This window comes from Nicotiana tabacum, chromosome 19 (assembly GCF_000715075.1).
Source record: "Nicotiana tabacum cultivar K326 chromosome 19, ASM71507v2, whole genome shotgun sequence".
NCBI lineage: Eukaryota > Viridiplantae > Streptophyta > Magnoliopsida > Solanales > Solanaceae > Nicotiana > Nicotiana tabacum.
In genome coordinates this window covers 140,811,141-140,836,288 of record NC_134098.1, presented here as the reverse complement: position 1 = coordinate 140,836,288, position 25,148 = coordinate 140,811,141, and the positions used below count along the sequence as shown (strand labels likewise).

At 38.2% G+C, this 25,148-nt stretch overlaps 1 protein-coding gene across 1 annotated transcript; it reads left to right on the top strand.

Annotated features, from left to right (window-relative positions):
• The first annotated feature begins 10,257 nt into the window (after positions 1-10,257).
• Positions 10,258-11,480, top strand: LOC107822488 (ethylene-responsive transcription factor ERF039). Its single transcript, XM_016649040.2, has one exon. It carries the CDS (start codon positions 10,496-10,498, stop codon positions 11,348-11,350), a length of 855 nt encoding a protein of 284 aa, XP_016504526.2. The 5' UTR covers positions 10,258-10,495; the 3' UTR covers positions 11,351-11,480.
• Positions 11,481-25,148: the final 13,668 nt, after the last annotated feature.

The window sequence follows — 25,148 nt, the reverse complement described above, 5'->3', positions numbered from 1 at the left end:
AGGAGCATATTACCACCTATACGACGGCGGTGAAGGGGAATGATTTAGCGCCTCACGAGATTGAATCTGTTTTGCTGAAGAAATTTGGAGAGACTCTCACAATGGGAGCACTGACGTGGTATTCGCTGTTACCCGAGCATTCCATATATTTCTTTGAGATGCTCATGAATTCTTTTATTAAGGCTCACGCCGGGTCCAGAAAAGTGCAGAACTGAAAGGCCGACATATTTAGAATTGCACAAGGAGAATCCGAGTTGCTGCGGGAGTTCGTTACCAGGTTCCAAAAGGAGAGAAGTTTAGACGCTTCCCGAAAACTGAAGGAAAGTTTGCTTGAATTTCAAGCAACGACTTGGGTGGATGTCCACAACCTGTACGAGTAAAAGACAAGGATCGAAGATGATCAGGTTGGCTTCCCGTCGAAGGTAAAAGGACGGGAGAAGAACAAAGAAAACTCAAAAGATGATTTCGACACGGACAGACAGTCTTCGAGGGGCTGGGATTTGCTCTACGAACGGGCTGAAGGCCGCATCATAGGCTTCCGGTCAGCGGACAGGTTCGCTACCGATAGAAGGACTGATCATGCTCAGAACAATAGATCATTGCATGACAAAATTTCAATAGAGTAGTAGAGTTGTCAACTAGACTGTCAGAATACAATTTCAATGTCAGTGTAGTAGAGTTGGTGTCAGCCATGAGAAATATCAAAGAAGCACGATTCCAGAAGCTGATGAGATCCGATACCAGCCATAGGGATCCCAACTTGTGGTATGAATACCATGGGACGAATGGCCATTGGACTGGGGACTGTCGACATCTCCGAGAAGAAGTAGCGACACTATTAAAGAATGGGCATCTCAGAAAATTCTTAAGTGACCGGGCCAAGACAACTATGGTCGCAACCGTAATAACACGAAACCCTCGAAAGCAGGAGAAGATCCTCCGTGCCAGACAATCAATATGATCTTCGGGGGGAATGAAATTAACGGGGTCACCTTCTCGGAAACAATAAAGACAAAAGTATCGATAACCCTTAGCAAGAGACTCCGGGAAGTTGCTGAAGACGACATCACTTTCACAAAGTAAGATGCAGACGGATTATTGCTACCGTACAACGATGCATTGATAATTTCTTTAAATGTGATAGACTTTAAAATCAAACGTGTTCTAGTGGATCCAGGAAGTTCGGCCAAATATCATACAATTAAGAGTATTGGAGCAAGCTAAACTCACCGGAAGCATCATTCTGGCTATAAAACTCCTCGTCAGATTCAACCTCACGAGCGTGACAACCCGAGAAGAGATTTTGTTGCCCACGAATGCTGAAGGGGTGATAAAAATGACTTTTTTTGAAGTGGTGGATGGTGAAATGTGATATAGTATTATTCTGGGAAGACCACGTTGAACGAGATGAGAGCTGTACCGTCAACATATCATCAGCTGCTGAAATTTCCAATGCCCAAAGGAATTAAACAAATAAGGGGTGACCAACCGATGGAAAGGGAGACAAATGCAATTTCTATCTCCAGTAGCAAAGGTAAGGAACACGTGGCATAGAAACTACAGGAACCGACGCCCGCTTCCAAATCGAATGAAGTTAGCCCAGGGAAAAAGGCATCAAAATCTTATCATGTGCCAAGGTATTTCCAGGTACCAGAAGAGACGGATGCAATAAAATCCACAATGGAAGAGCTCGAGCAAGTTGCATTGTCTGAAGAGTTCTTAGAAAGGAAATTCTACTTGGGGACATGACTGCACCCCAAACTTATGTCTGGCTTTATTGAATTTCTTAAATTTAATACCGGTTGTTTTGCTTGATCAAGACATGACAGGTATCCCAACAAAGGTAGTCGTACACAAGCTAAGTTTGGATCCCAACATCCCTCTGGTAAGACAAAAGAAACGCCCCATTGGGGAGGCCAGGAACAAATTCGTCAAAGAAGAGGTAACTCGCTTACTCGAAATCTGTTCGATCCGAGAGGTCAAGTATCTAGTTTGGCTAGCTAATGTAGTAGTAGTTCCTAAGAAGAATAATAAATTTCACATGTATGTAGATTATAAAGACTTGAATACGGCGTCCCTGAAAGACTCGTTCCTACTGCCAAATATCAATCAAATGATTGATGCTACGGCCGAGCACGGGTTAATGAGTTTCCTCATGAAAAGACTTCATTTATAACGAATTTCGGCACATATTTCTATAATGTGATGCCCTTCGGGTTGAAGAACACCGGAGACACTTATCAGCGGCTCGTAAACAAGATGTTTGAAAAACAAATAGGGAAAACTATGGAAGTTTATATATACTATATACTCGTTAAGTCTTTGAATGCATATGATCACTTTATGCATTTACAAGAAACTTTTGACATCCTAAGGAAGCAAAACATGAAGCTTAACCTCGAGAAGTGCGTGCTCGGGGTCAGCTCCGGTAAGCTCCTAAGATTTCCGGTATCACAAAGGGGGATCGAGGTAAACCCTAATAAGATCAAGGTCGTCGAAGACATTCCAGATCAGCTGTCAAGCGTGAAAGAATTCCAAAGGCTCACAGGGAGATTGGCTACTTTGAGCAGATTCATTTCTCGGTCATCAGAAAAATGCCACCGTTTCTTCACACTGCTCAAAAAGAAAACTAACTTCGAATGGATCCCAAAATGCCAGCAAGCTTTGAGAGGTTTGAAAAGGCACTTGTCAAGCCCTCCATTACTTTCAAAACCAAAGGAAGGTAAAACACTGTTGGTCTACCTCGCAATCTCGAAAGTAGCGGTAAGTGCGGTTTTGGTCCGAGATGAAGGTACGCAATCTCCCATTTATTACATTAGTAAAATTTTAACGGAAGTAGAAACTCGCTACCTACACTTGGAGAAGCTAGACTTAGCTCTCGTAGTTGCTGCTCAGAAGCTAAGGCCCTACTTCCAATGTCACTTGATAGCTGTGGTGACCACATTTCCCCTGCGGAATATCTTTCGCAAACCCGAACTCTCGGGTAGGCTGGACAAATGGGCCGTCGAAATGAGTGAATTCGACATAGAATATAAACCAAAGACTGCGATTAAGTCACAAATCTTGTCTGACTTTATGGTCGATTTCAGTCCGGGATTGCTGCCTCTAGCAATTAAAGAGGTAGTCAAGGTGTCGGAATCGACATCGGGAGTTTGGAACTTATTCACGGACGGAGCCTCCAATGTAAAAGGGTCTGGGATTGGCATAGTATTAACCACGCCTTCTGGAGAAATCCTAACACAAGCCATTAGAACAGTCCATTTAACTAACAATGAAGAAGAGTACGAGGCTTTGATTGCATGACTCAAACTGGCCCGGTGACTAGATTCCAAGGTCATAGAAATCAAGTGTGACTCATAACTGGTGGTAAATTAGGTCTACGAGATCTTTGAAACCAAAGAAGAGCGCATGCAATAATACATGGTGAAGGTCCAGGCTCTTTTGGCTCGATTTCGGAAGTGGTCGATTACTCACATCCTAAGGGAGGAAAATGCAGAAGCGGATGCACTGGCTAACCTCGGCTCATCAACGGAAATGAAGGGATCAGAATTCGGGATGGTATAACAACTAATGCACTCAGTCCTGGATAGAGATAGCTATTACAAGGTAAATACTACTAATTTGGTCTAGGACTGGAGGAATGAGATCAAAGATTATATCGAGCACGGGAAATTTCCCGAAGATCCCAAGGCGTCTCAGGCGCTGCGTGTCAAAGCAACACGGTATAGCTTTAAAGGAGAAAAATTGTATAGAAAATCCTTCCAAGGCACGCTGGCCCTATGTTTGGGAGCATCCGAAGCAAATTATGTTATGCGAGAGGTCCACAAAGGGATATGCGGAAACCATTCAGGCGTAGATTCCTTAGTGTTAAAAATGGTAAGGGCACGATATTATTGGCCCCGTATGGAACAAGACGCCAAATCTTTCGTACAAAAATGTGATAAATGTCAACGCCACGCACCACTACTACATCAACCGGCGGAACCACTACATTCATTCCCGTCTCCATGGCCATTCATGAAGTGGGGGATGGATATTGCCAGACGCTGCCACCGGCTTCCGATAAGGTAAGATTTCTTTTGATTTTAACTGATTATTTTTCTAAGTGGGTGGAAGCATGTCCTTATCAGAAGATCGGCGAACGCGAAGTGGTGGATTTCTTGTGGGAAAATATAATCTGCAGGTTCGGAATACCAAAAGAGATAGCATGCGATAATGGGCCGTAATTTATCGACGCAAAGATCACAAAGTTCCTTGAAGATTTGAAAATAAAGAGGATCACATCTTCACCCTATCATCCTAGCGCAAATGGTCAAGCGGAGTCAACGAACAAAGTGATCATACAAAAACTCAAGAAAAGGTTGGAAGCAACTAAAGGTAAATGGCCTAAGGAACTACCCGGAGTTTTATGGGCATACCGAACGATGGCCAGATCAAGTACGTGGGAAACTCCCTTTTCCCTTGTGTACGGAGCAGAAGCCTTGATTCCAGCGGAAGTAGGGGAGCCTACCTTAAGGTATTTCCAGGCGAGTGAAGAAGCGAACAATAAAGCGATGCTGGTCAACTTGGCGTTACTCGATGAGCGCATGGACTTGTCACATGTAAGGATGGCATCACAAAAGTAGAGAATGGAAAGATATTACAATCGAAGTGCCAACCTTCGTTACTTTAAGGTGGGAGATTTGGTTTTAAGGAAAGTAACCCAAAACACCCGGGAACTCAACGCAGGAAAGTTAGGCCCAACATGGGAAGGCCCCTACCAGGTCTCAGCTGTCACCGGGAAAGGTTCGTATGAGTTAGAGAATCAAAATGGAGAAAAGTTTCCAAGAAATTGGAATGTGGCACACCTAAAGAGATATTATTGCTGACAAATATCGTTTGTACTAGAAGTATGCGCTGCACTCTTTTTCCCTTCGTCCAGTTTTTATCCCAATTGGATTTTCCTAGCAAGGTTTTTAATGAGGCAACAACGGAAAGCATACTATGAAGAAAGTTTCAATGACAACAATAAGACCTTTAATAGCAAGGCACACAAGCGAAGAACCGCTCCGGGGTGGTTACATAATCTTTGGCTCTATAGTAATATTCCCACCGGGAAAATAAGTTTGCTATAAAGCAAAGGTTACCCGACCGCTCGCAAGCCCAAACCATTAGAGGATTGTTAGATAGTCCTTTGCTTGATAGCATAAATTCCTAAGGGGAAGCAAAGTTTGTTACCGAGTGGAGGATTGTCTAGCAATTCATTAGTGGGATCCTCGAAGTTGCTGATTCCAGTGTTCCAATTCGCATTTTTCGTATTTGAACACTAGGGAGGGGATGATATGAGAATGCAGCAACAATGAATGCAGCAACAATGACTGCCATGTCAACCGGAGCACAAAAACAGGGAACATAATTATGTCACCAGGACCGGGGACTGCGCGGCCAGCCCCGTAGAAACAAGTTGTACAAATTAGCCACAAGAAATGACAATTTCTCTTTAACATAATGAATGCTTATGTACTTTTTAAAACAAAAGGAATAAAGTAAATTCCTTTTATTTTCCATCTTGTTTCTTGTCTGATCGATAAATTGATTTTATTATTTGAAAGTTAAACAAATACTTCAAATGCTAGTGATGTAATGAACAGGAGACGTCCTCTTCAAGAGCATAGTAAACATAAGAGGGCCCTCTCTTATGAAAACCTTAATGTTAAAGGGTTGATTTCGGTAGAACTTATGCCCGGAATGAAAATACTTTCGGGAAAAATACACCCAAGGCTTCACATAATAAGACACAAATAGTAAAACTTGTGCAAAACTCTTAAGTAAAAAGAAGAGAATTCAAAGATTAAAACTTGCATAAATGTTCAAACGAAAGAAAGACTCAAACAATACTTGAGCAAAAGATGTTTTTATTTACAATAATATGCCAAAATGGCACAGATACAAAAGTTGGAAAAAGAAAAGAAAAGCTAAACTGCTGCATCTCTAAAACCTGGAGGAGGAGAAGTGTTTGCGCCCTTAGGGGGAGTGGGTAGATCCGCCATGGCTCAACATTTTGGCCCTCGCCAGTTTGGCCTTCAACGTCTTCGCCTTTCTTTTCCTCTTCAATTCCCGAAGTTTCAGAACCGGAAGCATCAGGCTCTGCTGGGAGACCATTTTTAGCAGCTAGCTCAAGCTCACTGGCCTTAGCAGTTTCAACATCAAAGTCAATGATACCATCTTTGGCCTCTTCCAAGGTTTTTCTCCTCATCTTGTACATAACGTAAGTTTTTTCAACAATGAGGGAAGCCGCTCAGTGCTTAAGTTCTTCTTTTAGTTGGGTTACCTCGGCAGAAAGGTTCTCCCAGGTGGATCTAATGGATCTGAGGCTAACATCAAGATCACAGACAGTTGAACCAAAGAGCCTATTATGCTCGATAATTTTCCTATACTTCTCCTCCAAGTGGGCATGTTTCACCCCCGCAGCAACAAGCTCTTCAGTTTTGGCGTTCAAGGCTACCTTTATGTTGGTCAATCTTTTAGCGGAGGCAGCCTTGTAGTCGGTTGCAGCAAGAACGACATTATGGACTTTAACCCATTTGGCCCTGGCTTCGTCAAATTTAACCCTCAGCGGGACGGTCTCTTGGCTAAGGTTTATCACTTCTTGCTCGTTTTGGTGTAAACGAGCCTCCAATACAACGGCCTTAACAACTTTGGCTTCCAATTCTGAGAGGCGAGCGGCAGTTTGCTCCCGCTTGGCCAAAAATTGATCCCGTGCGGAGGTAAGTTCTTCCTTTTTGCGAATCAACCTTTGGAGGCCCTCAGAAGTAAGAAAGTTCGCCTACAAAGGAAGAAAGGCATACTTAGGATATTTTTAGGAAAAAGCAAAAGGAATAACAAAGGAAGTAAGGAATGTACCGTTGTGGCGTTATGCATGGCATTGTTCAACAAGCACTCTCCCGAGAGAGCCTGTATCTTTTTCCAATCTTTCTTTGAAGCCAAAGGCTTCAGATAGTTAGCAAGTTCTATCGGCCGAGATAGTAAATTGCATCCGGTGGAGACCGAGTGAGTAATGCTCCTCTTCTTTTGCGGATCTTCTGAGGGGGAGCATAGTTTTGCCCCAAATTTCCATGAATTGGGGACTGGGGGAGAAGGACACCCTCTTCTCGGGCAGATGCGGTCGGTGGAGATAATGTAGCAGTTTCTGGTGGAAGAGTTGATGAAGGTGGAAATGATGTAGCAATTGCTGGTGTTGGTGAAGATAGAGATGAAGCTGATGGAGTTGAAGAGTGAGAAGCGGTTACAACAAACGCAGTGTTGGTTGTTGGTTGCTCGTCAGCCGAGGACGGAAGGGGCAACGACTGGGACACGGAAGCAGGAGTTGGCATTTTTCACCATTTCATACTCCCCCAAAGTGCCAAGACATCGTCCTAGGTTGGTGTAACTAACTCGACAAGTTCTGTTGGGTTGATGAGGATCGTCACCTTCTATGTAGAGAAGCTTTCCCATCACTAGTTTTTCCATCATCGTCGATCATCACAGTGTCTATGACCGGCCCGAGAAGAGGGCTAATCACCACAATTATCTTAGATGACTCAGGGGCAATAGTCTTCGCCTTCTTATTCTTTTCCCCGGCCGAGGAGGAGCGTCTTCTTTTTAGTTGTTTGTCCTCCGGCCGGGAACTCACTGAAGAAATACTTATGCCCGAAGCAGGCCCGGAGACACCTTTTCGAGTAAGTGCCTCCTGAAGCAGCCTAGCAGCATCAGCAGGATCAGCCAAAACGTCCTCCTCAGGGACAGCAACCGAGCCCGCAGGTAGATCTCATTTCAGGAAAAAAGAGAAAGAGTCAATAAATTTCCTAGCGTAAAAAGCAAAAACGAGACGAGTTTGAGTTGCCATGGTTTTTGGCCTTCCACCCGTATTTAAGGGCCAGTTCTTTCCATATGTGGGTCTCGGGCGTAGTAACGTCCAAAATTTTCTAGACCCACCGGGCCAAGCCTTCGACCCTAGGTGGAACCAACCGAGTTGCTGAAACAGACGAAAGGAGGAGGATTAGTACAAATATGAAAGAATTTCTAGTAAAAGAGGTATTAAACAAGGAGCTTACGAGTGCGGTTCCATGATTCCGGAAAGGATGAAGTCGTTGCCGGAATAAATATCATTGTTGGCAATAGCAACGAACTGTTCCATCTACCCACAGTCGTTGTCGTCATCCATGCTAGATAGTAGAGCATGGTGGCCGCATTTTCTGAAGTTTATCATTCCCCCATGGAAGATTTTGGGGGAATAAAGATTTATCACATGAGCTAAGGATAGCTCCACTCTAATCTCTTAGCACAAACGCCGAAGGCAAGCAATCATCCTCCATACTGAAGGACTTACTTATGCCAAACACACTTGTTAGCGGAGGCAGAACCCCGCAATAACGGAGTCAAGTTCTCCACTCAAGGAAAACACACCCAAAGTAAAGGGATACGTATAAAATTATATAAAACCCTCCTTGGGTAGGGTTACCCGCTCCGTTAGATCGAGAGCAAAAATGGTTAGGTACTAGCAATGGCAGTCTTCCTTCATAGCAGGAATGCTAGAAGGACGGATGGAAGAAGGTTACCTACTAACGGCCCATGTATGAGAGCTAGTAAAATAAAATTTCTCTTTGAAGTCTTTTGTTGTAACAAGACTTCTAGGGATGATGGTGCCCACTGTTGGAGGAGCAGAGTCCTCGGCTTTGTTCTTGTTCTTGGAAGGATTGGTATTCTTTGAAGAAGAAGCCATTATATGGAAGAAGAAAAACTTTTTGGTTTGAAGAGAGTTGGAGAAAGGTTGAAGAATATGATGCAAGTCGAATAAAGAGAGTTTGGAGAGTTATGGAGTATGAATGAAAGAGGTTGATGCGTATAAGTAAAGGTTTAGGCGGCTAAATTCGTGTCCGTGATTACCTTGATAACCGGCAAAAGTTATGCTGAATCATGGGATGACGCATGTTAGGAACATTAAATGCGGAGAGACGTGCGTCTAATCAACTGTCAGAAGGAATCATAGAAATTCTCGCCAAAAAGAATGGTGCTACCAACTTCCTAGTGATACAAAGTTATGTCACCGGAAAGCAGAGGGACTATCTGTATAAGGTAAATTATGATATGCTACGTTTCCGTTCAAAAAGAGGGACACGTGGAACCTAAGACGGGGGATAGCTAAAACCGAAGGCAATTGTCCCGTATGTCACCGGAAAGAATAACGCTCATAAAGATGCAGTAAATACCCTCTGCCCGGTAGCATTTAATGGAGAATATTCTATAGCATTTAGTGCACTGCCCGTTACAGAGGATTTATGCTCACCATTACACCTTCTGCAATGGCCCTCATAATTGACATTAAAGAAGAGCATGATCCTAGGACCTTGTTCTCTAGGTGCAATTATAAATAGTGAGCTCTGTTATCATTGTAAAGGGGACGATTTTCCTGGCAAAGTTATGCTATAATCAATAAAAAGCTTTATACAATTTTACTTTCTTGTTCCTTGGTTTCATCACTGTTGTACCCGGAAGCTCTGCTCCCGAATCATTCTTCTTCGTGATTTTATCTTCATTTCAAGGCTAAGTATTGTGCATCTCTTTAATTATTTTATTATTTCAGGATCAAATTAATTCACTTGTCTAGATATCACGTATAAATTTAACTGTACCGTTTTACGGGTAAACAATGTTATGTGGCCAAATTCTTCAAGAATAAAAATCCAATTTACCTTTCAACTTTTGACTATGATTTAAAATTACCCTCATATTAGAGCTCCATTGAACATCAAGGGGAAAAATAAAAATAGCCGGTATGATATTAGACCAAAAGTTTAATGGAGTATGTTACTTGATATTAAAAAGTACAAGAGCAAATTTGCCCCTTTTCACTTATTAAAATTAAGCTGAACTAATTTTAGAAAATTGGGAGGCAAATTTCATTTTATCTATTTTATTTACACAATTGATAAAATTTCTTGCTAATTAGGTATTATCACCGTTTTATAATGATTATTTTGACGTCAGCTAGCATTGAACGCAAGATACTCAACGACAGCATCATGCATAAACGTACGGCCCTAAGTCAAGTTTCATGTGAATTGCATGATTTTTAATGAGGACAAAATACTGGTTGATTATGAAAAATGAAAATATTACCACTATTAATTCTTCGTTTTCTTTATTTTCTCTTTATAAAGAGGTAAATAATACTGATACAAAAAGTAAAAAAGAACAAATGTATAACAAGAATCCAATTTGCCACATGGGTAAGAAAATAGCTGAACTGTAAATACCCTTATGGCAAGGTCCCATTCTTCTTTATTTCCTTTTCCTTCTCCTTTCCTTTATTTAAACCAACAACACAACCACAGAAGCTAAGTAAACCAACCCTTTCTATTTTTTAAGTAATCACTTGCTACACTCCCTTTTTCTTGCTACTAATACTATAGTTCTAATTACGAATAAAAACCATAAAAGCTAGAAGCATCTTTAGATTGAATTCTCGCTAGCTATAATGGAAGATCATCATCTTCATCTTGAATTCTCCATCTCTAGTTCTTCTTCTTCTTCTTCTTCTACTTCTATAACTTCCTCCTCATTTGGAAGTTCTTCTAATGGCTTAAATTCTCTTTCAACCACCACATCTTCTACTTCTTCTAATTCATCATCTTCTTTCCATGAGACCACTAATGCAAAAACCCCATCAAATGGCTACAATTGCAAATACAAGAAAAGCTCAAAAAAAGTTCAAGATTTTACCAAAAATGGGAATGGTCATGGGATTGAGGAGAACAAGAAAAAGAAGAAGAATCAAGGTGATGAAAAGCATCCAACTTTTAGAGGAGTTCGTAAGAGGAATTGGGGTAAATGGGTGTCCGAAATTAGACAGCCAAGGAAAAAATCAAGAATATGGCTAGGGACTTATCCAACGGCTGAAATGGCGGCTCGAGCTCATGATGTTGCGGCTTTAGCCATTAAAGGTAACTCGGCTTACCTTAATTTCCCTCATTTGGCGGATCAACTTCCGCGGCCAGCCACGACTTCCCCTAAGGACATCCAAGCAGCAGCCGCTAAGGCGGCCGCTAGCACATTTCTCGAGGAAAATTCTCTTAGAGATGAAGCTGAGTCCAGCCAAATCAAGCTACATAATTCACATTCATCGACGAATTTAGCCTCGGAAAACGCACAAGAATTACTAAATTCTCCATCGATGGACCACGATGACACATTTTTTGATCTACCTGATCTTACCATCGATCAAGTGGACCAAAATGACCGTTATCAGTATCCAATTTCGACGTGGCAACTGGCTGGAGCTGATAGCGGAGTATTTCGGCTCGAGGAGCCATTTTTGTGGGAGTGCTATTAGAGGAAAAATAAAATTGTACTCTAAGTCATGTTTTTTTTTTCTTTGGTACATTGACAAAACATTCATATATCGTGTGTGAATTCTCAACATCATAATTGGAAAGTCCAGAAAATGTTTATATAACACAAAATCCGAGCTTGGTCTATTTTCATCATTCGTTGTTTATGTGCAGATTCAAACAGACAGCAAGTACACTTTCTTGTTTATGCTAACATGAGCTTCTGTTGTAGTGTAAAATTTCTGGAGTAAATATGTAGTAGTAAAAGTAATTGACTGTCTATTGTTGATTTTGTCTGCTTATGTGGGCAAAATAAGAAAAGAAAAATATGCAAAATTAAAATAAGATCCAATGCAAGATTTTGTCTTTATCCTTTGGAAGGTTTTACGCCGGATCTAGAATTTTAGTTCTATGAGTTCAATATTTAAAATTATGAGTTCATATTTACTATTTATTATAATTTTAGTCATTTTTTACACATAAATTTATATTCCACGTTGAAAGTATCGGGTTCAATTGAACCCGATAATTTTATGCTGCATTCGCCACTGGTTTTAAGGGGACAAGTTCACTTCCATCAGAAGTTACCTATATTACTATATTTGTAGTTGGCTTCAATACTTATACTTAGTAGGTAATAATGTTTTAGATAAACAATCCAATCAATAAAAGAGTGACATCTATTTACGTGTACGTTTGTTGTTGAAATTGCTTGCTTACGGATTTACTTGACAATCAATTTGCAACTTTTTCTGTAGTATGAGTCAAAATCACCGTGTATGATTAAAAGAAAAGTAAGGGAAAGGCAAAGCCACTTCATTCGGCTTTAGTTAAGCTTTTGTCTTAGAGATTTAATGACACTAACATATGGATTTAGAAGACAATTAGAATCCAATGATTGAATAAAAGTTTATACTCCTCGATCATTTCCCTATCATCAATGATATAGTAGTAATTATTATCTCCGTTCAAACTATGAACTTTACATACCCCTTATAAATAATAAATGAAGTGCATAATTTATCAAGATGTCCATATTAATTGATGCATACTTTTAATAGATTTGAAAAAATGATTTGAAATGAGTAATTAATATTGTGAGTATAATAGAAAAAAAGAAATTATTTCTAAATAATAAGTAAAAATAAAAATTTATTTTTAGAATATTGGACAAGTAAAAGTGAAAATCTATTTTTAGAATACGATACAAATAAAAGTGAATATAGGGAGTAGTTAATTAGTTGGCAATCACCAGGTAATTATGGTACAAGTCATTAGAGAGCGTACTATTGTCCTTTTCCTTGTGGTTATTACACATTTTCCAAAGACAAATGTGACACTGATATGAGTTAAAGTAGACACTTTCAATAGAGTAAGTGAAGATATATAATGAAAGACGTTAGTTCTTGAAATTCCCATAATTGTATCCTATATGATTAAAGATTGAATTTTTGGAAAGGTTTATATAGCCTGGTTGGCCAAGCTGAAAAATTATTTTATTTTTAGAAGTATTTTTTTTAAAAGTGTTTTTAAAAAATGTAATTTTGGAGAGAATCAGTTTGTATTTGGTTAATCACTCCGAAAAATATTTTTGAACAATAAATTATGTTTGGCCAAGTTTTTCAGAAAGTGAGTATCAAATTACGAATAAGGACATGAATAGATTTACTTTATAGTTAATATTATAAGTAAATAAATAATCTAAAAAATTTGTTATTACATGTAATAATTAAATCTTTTTATTTTATTTAAGTAAAATATGAAAATAAAATTTAAAAGTACTTAATTCTTTTAATATAAGTCAAAAATATATTAAAAATTATTCAATAAATATAAAAATATTCACCCCTAAAGTCACTATATATTAGAAAGCTATCCTAAAAAATAATAAAAAATATTTATACATTAATGTCCTAAGTATTAGGTTTAACAGTTATTTTGGTATATACTATATTTTATTAAGGGTATTTTTGGTAAGAAGAAAAGTCAAAACTGTTTCTGCTTCTGTTTTTTGGAAGGAGCTATTTTTTTCTGCTTCTCAGAAATTGATTATGCTTCTTCTCAAAAATATTTTTTTTTCCAAAAAAACTTGGCCAAACACCTCAAGTTAAGAAATAAAAGTATTTTTGAGAAAAAAACAATTTTGGTCTCTTGAGAAGCTTGGCCAAACAGGCTATTATTACCCGTATTTCAAAAAATATTCTCTCAAGATATTTAATAGGGTTGATTTAAAAAATTATTATTTTATCTTCTTAAATATTTCGATTAACAATATATTTAATTGAAGGAAGTAAATTTACGAAATAAATGATCTTTTTTTCTTAACAATCAAATAATTCAAAATAAATTCATTTACTGAAACGAGTAATATTTGGGATAAGAGGGATTATTTAGTAACATGGCCTACTTGAAACTCGAATCAATATTATTGAGTAGAGGAAAATAAGAGTTTATTTTCCCAATGGCGGTGTATAAGCCACTATTTCGTAGTGATACGTGACCACAATATCACTATCTCTTAATTAATATTTTTTGGTCGAGTCACTATCTCCTACTTATTCGTAGTCTATTACTCCATAATTTGGACACATTTCTTTGGGTTATTGGAAGGAGTGGCAAAGAAAGAGACAAATCTAATCTCTTGGACCCAAGCAAATCTTCGTGAGTTTATAAAATAATTACTCTTATTCATTTGTATTTTTCCTTTTTTTTTTAAATTCTCTTTTTGTTTGTATAATTAAGGACCCAACTAATTATATGAGCAGCATTTAGTGACTATAAAAATGAAAGTACTAATCATGAAAGAGTGAAAGCTCATGGGGCCAACCTAATTTTGTCGAAATATATTACGAATCCAATGAGCAAATTGGGGAACTTGGAATCTTATGGAAAAAAAATGTGGTTGATTTTCTAAAACTCCCCTTTTAAAGGTCCCATTTGTTGAATGAACAATTCCCAAAATATTCATATGATTGACGGAATACCCCTCTTTTCATATTCATTTTTTAATCTTTTGAAGTTTATTACTCTCTTTGATCTAAATTAGTACTCCATCCGTTCACTTTGGCTTATTCACTATATTAAAAATATATTTTTATTTTTACTTGTCAATTTTAACAAATCAAGAGAAGATCATATTTTTTTTCTATTTTACTCTTATCATTAACTACTCATTTCACAGTTTATTTCCTAAGATTTCTCAAAATATTACTCCCTCCGATCCAAAAGGAGTGTCTACTTAGCTATTTACGTACCTCTTAAAAAAATACTAACTCTTAGATAAAAATAGGTAATTTGACTAAACATCCCTAATTAAATATGTCTTGGAATTTGGTCACTTAACACTTAATAAGGGCAAATTTGAAAAAATAAGATTAATTCTTTCTTGATTTGGTAAGTGAACGTTTTTTTCTTAAAAAATAAGTGGACAATCTTTTTGAACCGGAGGGAGTATCATTATTATAGGGACTAAGGTAAAATATATACTTCATTTATTATTTTTTAATGGTCGTGCAAAGTCCATTGTGGACAAGTAAAATTGAACATAGGGAGTAGTTGTTTTAGCAAATTATTATTTTTTTTAAAAATAATTTGACATTTATAAACCGGCAGAATTATTACTCTTTTTTCTTGATCTATTTTATCATTCTAATTAATGGAGTATTAATTAAGTGAGACAATTAAAGAGAGAAAGAATAATTTAGAGTTTTTTAGACAAATATTCTTATGATTAAAGCTATTAGATATTTTTAAGTGTGCAAAAATTTTAAAAGAGAAATAGTATAAATTGGAAAAGTATTATTGTTAATATCTTTTGTTTGCTGGGGTCGAGATGCATCTTGATTATGTCTCAAGAAAATCAGCATCGATCTTTTTCTTTATTATATAGGTATATTATATATAGATGCTTTGGTATTAAAAGATGACAAAATATTCTGGCATCATTTGATATTTGCTGAGTGCAATAACAAGTTATTGAAAGTTGTCCAACATCAACCTGTTTAATATTCATTGTTTTAATTTAATTTTAAGCTGTTATCAGTCATATTACGTAAGCTTGAATAGTAGTGGTGGGTTTTTCATTTTTGCACATGCAAATTTGCTTGAGGTATTATATGCACAAGGCAATCCATCAACCAAAAATTTACTGTTATTTCTCAAATAAATGACATATATTTTGCATATAAGCATCATTTAATTAGATTCAGTGAGATGCATTAATTCTCATTATTTTAATATGTGACTATAAATACTCAATAAAAGTAAATAGTTTTTCGACTATTTAGCAATTCACATATACTGCATTATAGCTGTTGCTAAGATGAAACAAGAGACGTAATTACTCTCTAATTCGAGAAACTAATTTAAAACATAAGAAGAGTAATTACTCCGATTTAACGGGAAGGATGTACACTTCTGCTCGATTGTTTTTTTTTTTATTTAATTTTTTTAAATAAAAATAAACAAAAATAATGTAGGTAAGTAGTAGATATGAAGTAATTTATTAGTAATCATTTGTTCTTATAGGATGATTATATTAGTTCCCTTCTTCACTTTAAACCCCTTACCCCTCCTCCCTGGCGGGTTGGGTGAAATGTATCTCTTTTTTCCTGTGATTTTAATATAAAAAGAGCAATAAAGGAACCTAACAAAGGAAAAATGCATTAAAGGAAACAGGAATATAAAGCATTCACTCCTTTAGTTTTGTGGAAAGAAAAGCAATGGATGCATTTATTTCCTTTTCCTTTTTTTTCTTCTAAGAACATGAAAAAGTTGAAAAAAGTTGGATTCTTTTCTTTCCCTCCCACCTGTTTCTCGTGGTATCACTTCTTTCTTGACTCTTCAATTAGTAATTCCCCTAGCCCCCACCTCCCAAAAGAAATTTTAAACAAAAAATATTATTCAATCCAAATTAACGAGTGTGTTTTAGATATGAGATCATTCCCTCAGTATAAATGAGACGGTCCAAATTTATGTACTAATTAATTGGGGGTTAGTTAACAACCATATTTGACCATTATTAATTAATGAACTCCTTCATTAAGAGGAAGCAGGGCAGAGGGAGGGTATTAGTTGCGGGTTCGAAAGAACACACTAGATCTTGCTTAGATTCTGTATTTGTAAGTAAAAAATCAATTAAATATAATAACAACAGCAAATCCAGTATAATTTTAAGGGTGAGATATGGGGACGGTAGTGTGTACGTAGACCTTACCTCTACCTAGTGAAGATAGAGAGGTTGTTTCTAATAAACCATCGGCTTAGAAAAGGTGAGAAGAAAGAACAACAAGAAAAAGAGGAAGGAGAAGAAGGAGGGGGAAAAGCAGGAAAAGGAAGAGAGAAGAGAAAGGAGAAAAGAATAAGTAATACCAAATAGTCACAACAGAGAAATACGATAACTGAAGTGAACTAAACAATAAGACGTAATATAAATCTAAGAATATGAAGAGACATGAGTGTTACTAATTCTACTTGTAAGACAATGTGAAACTATCAACTACTAACTACCCTTCTACCGTAATCCTCGACCTCCACACCTTCCTATTAAGGGCCATGTCCTCAGTAAGATGGAACACCATCATGTCCTGCCTAATCACCTCTCCCCAGTACTTCTTTGGCCTACATCGACCTCTTCTCAAACCCGTCATGGCCAGCCTCTCACACCTTCTAACAGGAACATCAATGCTTCTCCTCTTAATATGCTTTAACCATCTTAGCCTCGACTCCCGCATCTTGTCCTCCACGGAGGCCCCCTCCCACCCTGTCCCAAATAACTTTATTTCTAATCTTATCTCTCCTGGTACAACCAATCATCCATCTCAACATTATCATCTTAGCTACCTTCATCTTCTAGCTATGGGAGTTCTTGACTGACCAACACTTAGCCCCATACAATATATTCGGTCTGACCACCGCTCTATAAAACTAACCTTCAAGTTTCGATGGCATATTCGTATCACACAGCGCAGTACACAACACAAAATTATTGCTCGCTAGTCAAAGATAGTATAGTTTAATTATCGTCTCCATAGGGATTGGATTTAAAGAGTGTTCGAATAATCTTCAGTTGATTACTATCCAGAAAAAATTAACACTTAATTTTATGACTATTACTACGATTAACTACTAAAAATTAAGCAAGTAACAATTGATCACAAAGACAACAGATGAGCAACGAAGAAATATCAATGAGAGAAATAAGGGTATTTGACTAGATACGTGTAAGATAATTGACTCGGGATCCAATTCTTGAGTTAATTTACTCTATAATACTGTTGATTCTCACGAACTCAACAGATAATCAAATTACACTTGAAGTTAATGTTCCTCTTTCGCTTAAATGTTAAATTTAGTAATTAATCCAATTGAAGCACGGTAAACGATTGCAACAACAAAATGATGGTTATGATCTAAAGAGTAACTTCTCACGAATATATCCCTATTTTCTAGTTTGATTAACAATTCAAGAGGCTCTTTCGATTACCTGTTTGAATCACGAATTTAAACTAGAGCATAAGATGTAAAGCAATTCAATATAAGGCTCCTCTTTCGATTAAGCAAAATAAGAAATAACTCCACAGTACCAATTAAAACTCCATCAAGTAATTCTAAGTTCAACAATGATCAAGAATCGAATCCCTGATCAAATTTTCAAAACACCGTATCTGTCAACACCCTAATGGAAATTACTCCATAACAATGGAGTAGTACATCTCAAATAAGTTTAAGAACAAAGAAAACATCAAAGCTACTGATTTCGATACAAAATCCTGTATTGCACCGATTGCAGGTTGTATTGTTGATGAATTCTTGAGTCTTCTTGCCTTTGTTGGTTCTCCAATCTTTCGTAGGTCCAAAAGTCCCTTCAAAATTGTACTTTTGGTGTATTTATACCGTGTAGAAATAAGCCCGGACGAAACTACCCTTTCCTAGCCGAACTTGGAGATCACTCTGACAAATTTGCACAGTCGCATCGCGCCATACAGCGCGTTAGTAAGGAAATCCAAATAGCTCAGATTCTTCTTGTCAAGCGACTTTTGCACTACCGTGCCACGGCTCGTGGCGCCCCATGCGGTGCGGTAGTGGCTTTTTCTCAGAGTGAATTCATGCGTTCACTTTCTGATATCCAGACTTGGTCCTTAGCCCCCGAACGTGATCCTGGCCTAATTTCTTGGGCTTCTACTCAGACCTCAAAGCTCCAACTTGTTCGATTTCGCTCCAAATTACCTAAATAGCTTAGAATCATTTCCTACAATGCATAAAACCTGTAATAAGTATAATTCACTATAATTTAAGCTCAAACACACGTAAAGTACAATAATTAGAGTGCAATACTACGGCTAAAATACGGGTTTCTAGCCTACCATTAACACCCCACACTTACTGTTGCTCATCCTCGAATAATCAAACTGCACTTCACCTTGGGACGACCTTTTCATTAAATAATATCCCTTACACATCATGCCAAGAATGTTTAAAATAAACTAAGCACCCTATCATAACATCCTGACTTCAGGACTCGACTCAAAAGTACCACACATTTTTCACAACATGTTCACTTACTATAACACAGAGGCCAAAGATTTTACCTTACCTTCACAAGTCATGTGCCCTCACACAAATAATAGAGAGTAGTTCCATATACAATAAAGTTCAAGAGCAATTAGGACTCAAGATAGAAAGAATTCGCTCACTCTCAGAAACAAAATTCATGCGCCATAGAAGACGTACCATATGCTTTCCCTTAGCGTAATACTCTACTAATTTAGCTCATTGAGTCAAGGATCAAGTAGCACTTTAATTTGTTGTAATGTATAGGTTGCGGGTCGGGTAGGATACATTTGGATATAGTGACTACACATCCCTAAGCACTTTAATACATATACATTAACACTTTCACCCCACACTTGTGTGGAACCAAACCCCAACCTTCACACATAATCGCATCAAGCTCCCAATTTCTTTAAGCACAAACACGATGAGAACTACCACTTGCAAGGAATTATTTTTTTATAATATATACAAATACCATTATTTTTTTCTTTTTCTAGATTCTGATATTCTTTTTTTTTTCCAATTCCCTGCAAGTGGTTCTTAATATCTTTAATTGTTCTTTTCAATAGTGCACCTTTCCCTTTTCTATAGTTCCACTCAAAAACCCAATCATACCTCCACCTAGATTTTACAAGTTCATAACAAATTCAAGTGCTCAAGATAGGTATATGGTTCAACCAGATAGTCAATTCAAACAAAGGGGTCAGGCTTGTATTGTGGTTACCAAAGAAATAGGATTATAGGCTCAAAGGGGCTGACTAAGATAAACATTAATTAGGTGGGCAAAAGAATATATCTAGCTCAGCAAAGAAATGCCTATATCACTTCCTAGACTGAACAAGATTACTATTTCGCTTCACAAATACACAGGGCAAGTTATAGACATCAACTGACATGCACATAATATTAACGAAAATCTCACTCACACATTGGCACATAACTCACTCAGGATCGGATCTTTCCCGACTCTCTAGTCAAATCATTTAAGCAGAGTTACGATCAAACAATTTAAGGCACTTATCTAAGAGTCAAGAACTCAGCCTAGGTGTCACGACTAAGGAACTCACCACTCTCAAGGCATATGCAGTCAAGGAAAATTACTTCAAATTAGCACTATGACTCAAGATTCTTTACTCCTATAAAACAAAACAAAAACTAACTACACCCAGTTCAAGTAAAATCCTTGGAAAAGAACCGTGGCACAAAAAAAACCAAGGGTGAATTGCTACACTACCTAAAAAATAAAATAAAATATAATAAAATAAAACAAAGGACATATTTTTGGATTTTCAAAAATTTTTAATTTAATTTTTTTTTTCGTTCGACTTCAAATCCCTCAAGAAGCCAGTCGACGAAATCCATCGTCGGGAAGAGTCGAAACTAAATAGTTAATTACTAACTATTACAGGCCGATAGAATACAGAGTTATGATTATAGACCATATTGTCTAAGAAAGCAAGAAACAAATCAAACAAAACCAACTGGCAAATAGAAAACAAGTACAAATACAATCAACTAAGAGCACCTCACAGTAAAACAAGAGTAAAAAGGTAACTCCCTGAGGCCCAAGGCCTACTCCTCATCGATACCCTCAAAGGTGCACAGGTACTCTCCATCATTAGAGGGAACATAGTTGGCGTCCTCATCTGGTAGTATCTGTACTCCAGCAGCTTAGCCCAACCACTGTTGTGTGACTGCGGAGAGTGGATGGTCCTCCTGCAGCTCTGCCAAGTCAACCTCCTCCCGAGCAGCGTGAAGGCGCATATCAGCAAATAGCAGCTGTAGTCTCTCCTCAACACTAACAAATCTCTTATCTACAGGAATAACAACAGTAGGAGCGTCTGTCACATCTGTGACATCAAAAGGCTTAAGAGGACACAAAACCGAAATCTGCCGATCATAATGGAACTCCTCCTCCACATGGTGGGTCCTCAGAAGCCACGTGATCATACTCAGGAAATATAGGCGGTGGGCCCCAAGTGGTCGTACTCGAGACATGTGTTCAAGCATAATTTTACCCAGATCAAACTTCGCCCGAGTCAAAATAGCATAAATGAGACACACCTTCAACCAGGAGACATCAATGTCGTTTTGGGTAGGCATGATCTTTGCATTAATCAAACGGAGAACGACTCTGGCGGGCCGCGGGAAATGACACTTCTTCATGTCCTTGTGGAACTCATTAGCATCTCACGTCCATGTGGCAAGAGACCCCGCACCACATAACTGGCGTCTAATATCTGGATTGGGGGGGGGGGGCGACATAGCCACCTCAAGAACAACTTATGTGAATGCTCCGTGAATCCCATGATCTGATTTATTACCCAGGAAGAAAATGAAATCATCTTGCCTCGCACCTCCACTTCATACACTTCATCTAAACTGGCCTTGGGTTGCCAGTTACATAAAACTCCTTAACCATGTTCACATTCATCGACTCACTGGGATGGAACAGGCTTTCAAAACCCATATATCTGATGTTGTTGTAAATCTTACCATCATCAATGGAGACTTCCGGGTCGGGACTCACCGCCCGAACAAAGGTCCGGTACCACATCCTAGCATGAGTTGGAACAACCCGAATGCCATACTTGCAGCCTGGCACTACATCCGCATTAGGATCAATGCGCTCTTCTTCCTCCTCCACTGGGGTGGGGGGAGGTGCCCCCTACCTCTTCGACGGCTACTAGAGGCAACCTCTGAGGTACCTGTGTTAGAATGTTTTCTAGGACGGCGAGACATTCTACCTGCACAAGACGAATAACATTAGCCACAACACTTCAAACATAAATAGGACCAAAAGGGGTAACCACCCCACACTTATGTGATTGGCATGTTCAAAAGTACAATGTATAGCGGGGACTCAGACTACCTCATTGAAAGCACACCACGAGTAATGAACAACCCACCCGACCACCAACATAGCCTTATAACAACATAACCACGGACTACACTAGTGTAAGAGACAAAAGTATGAAGCTAAACTAGTAATTAAGAAAAGAATCATAAGAAGTTAGTCTAATCCACTGCTAACAAAATTTACGATACAATACAATACTACACATGTACTTAGCATGAATCGGGCAGCCCATTTAGCACCTAGCAACACATTAATATGGGGTGGTTAATCAATTAGCACTCGGGACTAACAAATTACAGTTTCACAACATATGAACATGACATCTCACCCCCACACTTATCATCTAGCATCACATCCCACAAAGCACTTCCTTTCAACATTAGTAACACTACACAATTTTATTTCACTAAGACATTTCAACAAACACATTGTGGGCATACCTTTAACCTTCTTATTTCAATTCAAAGTGGGTTAAAATCATCATACAACCATATCAAAAACACCACTCACCACAACCACAACATCACCACATCTTCCCAATAGCACAAAGTGTACAATTTTACACAAAAGTTCATCAATTTTCGGCCACCAGGGCACCCCCACCAAGCTTCAACATAAATTAATCCCAACACCATCAAAACACACCAAAATTCACCCATAATCATTAAAACAATGAAAACCACACAAGTCAATGCAAGTATTTCGGCCAAAATAGAAGAAAAATAACTAAAAATAATTAGCACCAAAATAAAATATCTAGGGTTAGAGAACTTAAACTAAGTGGGAGTGGGAGAATTGGTGATGGACGTGGGAGAATTGGAGGTTAAGAACTTTGAAGAATAAAAAAAAAATGGGAGATTTGGGGGTGAGTTAGAGAGGAGAGGTTTGAGAGAGAATAACAGATATGGGGGTAGTAGTAGTCTGTCTCGTTTTTATTCAAAATCAGATTTTAAATTTTTTTTAATTATAAATGCTGAAGGTTTTACACTACCACATCGCTGGGCGCGGCGCCCCATGAGAAACGGTAGTGGGATTTTTCAGAGAGCTATCTTTGACAGAGTTTTCCCGTTTGAACAAGCGCGGCGCCCCATGCGGCGCGGTAGACCAATTTTCTCAGAGTCCCAATTTGTTTTTACTTTTTTTAGCCTACAGGTCGCACCCCGACTCTATTTTGTACTTATTTTATGTTCGATTCATGCTCATACATGTTAAAACAAGTACCAAAACTCATTAACTCTAATAATCCTAAATCACCATTATCTAACTAGTCTACAAAAGCAATAAACAGGGTTAGAAGTAGTTCTGAGTTATAGTCGTCAGCTTGACTTCGTCACTTAGGCTCATTTGATCACGATGCTGGATGATTGCTTGTCAAATCATACAACAAGGTACTGTTTCAACATGTGGCCATTCACCTTAAAACTTTCATTCCCTTCTTCATCCTGTATTTCAATGGCGCCATACGGTGAGACGTGTTTCACCACATACGGACTTGTCCATCTTGATTTGAATTTTCCAGGGAACAACCTAAGTCTACTATTGTATATCAAGACTCTGTCCCCTTCATGAAACTCTTTTGGCTTAATCAGACGATCATGCCACCTCTTTGTCTTTTCCTTAAAAATTTACGCATTTTCATACGCTTCCAGTCTAAACTCCTCCAATTCGTTCATCTGCGCCAACCTGTGTTTACGTGTAAGACTAAGATCAAGATTAAGCATCTTAATTGCCCAATAAGCTTTATGTTCTATCTCAACAGGTACATGACATGATTTTTCATATACTAATTGGAATGGTGAAGTCCCTATGGTTGTTTTGAATGCAGTTCTATACGCCCATAGAGCTTCATCCAACTTTGCAGACCAATCCTTACGAGAAGCACTAACCGTCTTTTCAAGAATTCGTTTTGGTTGATCGAGATACAATATAGCAATCACACACAATTACTCACTCTATACCTCTCGGTAGTTTGAGTGATTTTTCTCAATTTGGCTTTCTCAAGTCCAAATGGGTATCTCACGAAACAAGTGATAAATGCTCAAGTCGGGTCTTACTATCTCTAGATTCGACCCTTTAATTAGGGCTATCAATTTCTTGAGTTCACTCCAAATTCTTGTTAGCCAAGTTTTCCTAGACTTAGTCTCACTTTCTCAAGTAAAGACTAAGTCAATTAGGCATGAATCAACGTTTGCAACCATCAATTCTCAAATTCAAGTAAGAACTAGGCTAAATATCATATACCCAATCATAAATAAGCCCTAAATCAATCATCCATTAAGTACCCATACTAGGATTGGGTTACAACCCTAGCTAAGGGTTTAGCTACTCATGAAAAATGAACAAATTAAAGAAGAAACTAAGATAAAATGCATAATAATTGATTAAGGAAAGAAAATCTAATAGTTAAATGCTAAACTAGTACAAAGTTACCCAATACAGTAAATAAAAATGGCTCTGAGTGTTCAGGTGCACCCAACTTAACCTAAAAATGATAAAAAGATCTACTTATACCTAGTTGAAAATATCTGACAAAATTGCCCCTGCGAAGGTTGTGCGGCCGCACAATTATATGTGTGGTCCGCACTTTGAGATTGACTGGTCAGTTTGTCTTTCTGCGGTCGCATAAGAGTGAGATGCGATCACACTTCCTCTAATTGAGAGGACCGCACATTTCTGAGTGCGGCCGCACTCTTGCTCTTGGACTGGATCTGGGCTTCATTCTACGGACCGCACATTTATGAGTGCGGCTGCATTTTGACATCCTGCGTCCGCACAATAATAGTGCGGTCCGCACATCTTCAAGCTCCTAAACTACAAGTCTCTGAATCTAGTCTTCTGCAGCCGCACAATGTCCGCACTCTGTGAAGAAATTCTATCAATGCATCTTCAGATTTTGCGGCCGCACATAGTATTGTGCGGTCCGCACTGTAACCCATTTTTGCCTTGTTTTGGTTTTTGTTCAATTTTACTCCTTTTTGAGTTGATTTTCACTTCTTTGGCTCGTTTCCCAATATTCCTGCAAGAAAGTACATTTTATTAGTTTTCGGGAATACCTTTAATATTTTTGAGCTAAAATGTAAGTAAAAGAGAGCAAATAAGCGGTCAAAATCCCTACTTATCAGTGCTTGAGGGAGAGATGGCAAGCATTCTGTCTCATTGCTATGATGGAGCAGCTGGAGGACACTATGGTGGAAATTGCACTACAGTAAAGATCATGGAAGCTGATTTCTATTGGCCTACTTTGTACAAAGACACACGGGCGTATGTAGCTACACGTGACAAGTGTCAAAGGGCAGGTAACATTAGCAAGAGGGATGAGATACCACTAAACTCCATTTTAGTATGTGAAATTTTTGACATTTGGGGCATTGACTTCATGGGTTGGT

Coding starts and splice junctions, on each gene's coding strand:
- LOC107822488 (XM_016649040.2), top strand. CDS start 10,496: ATGGAAGATCATCATCTTCATCTTGAATTCTCCATCTCTAGTTCTTCT.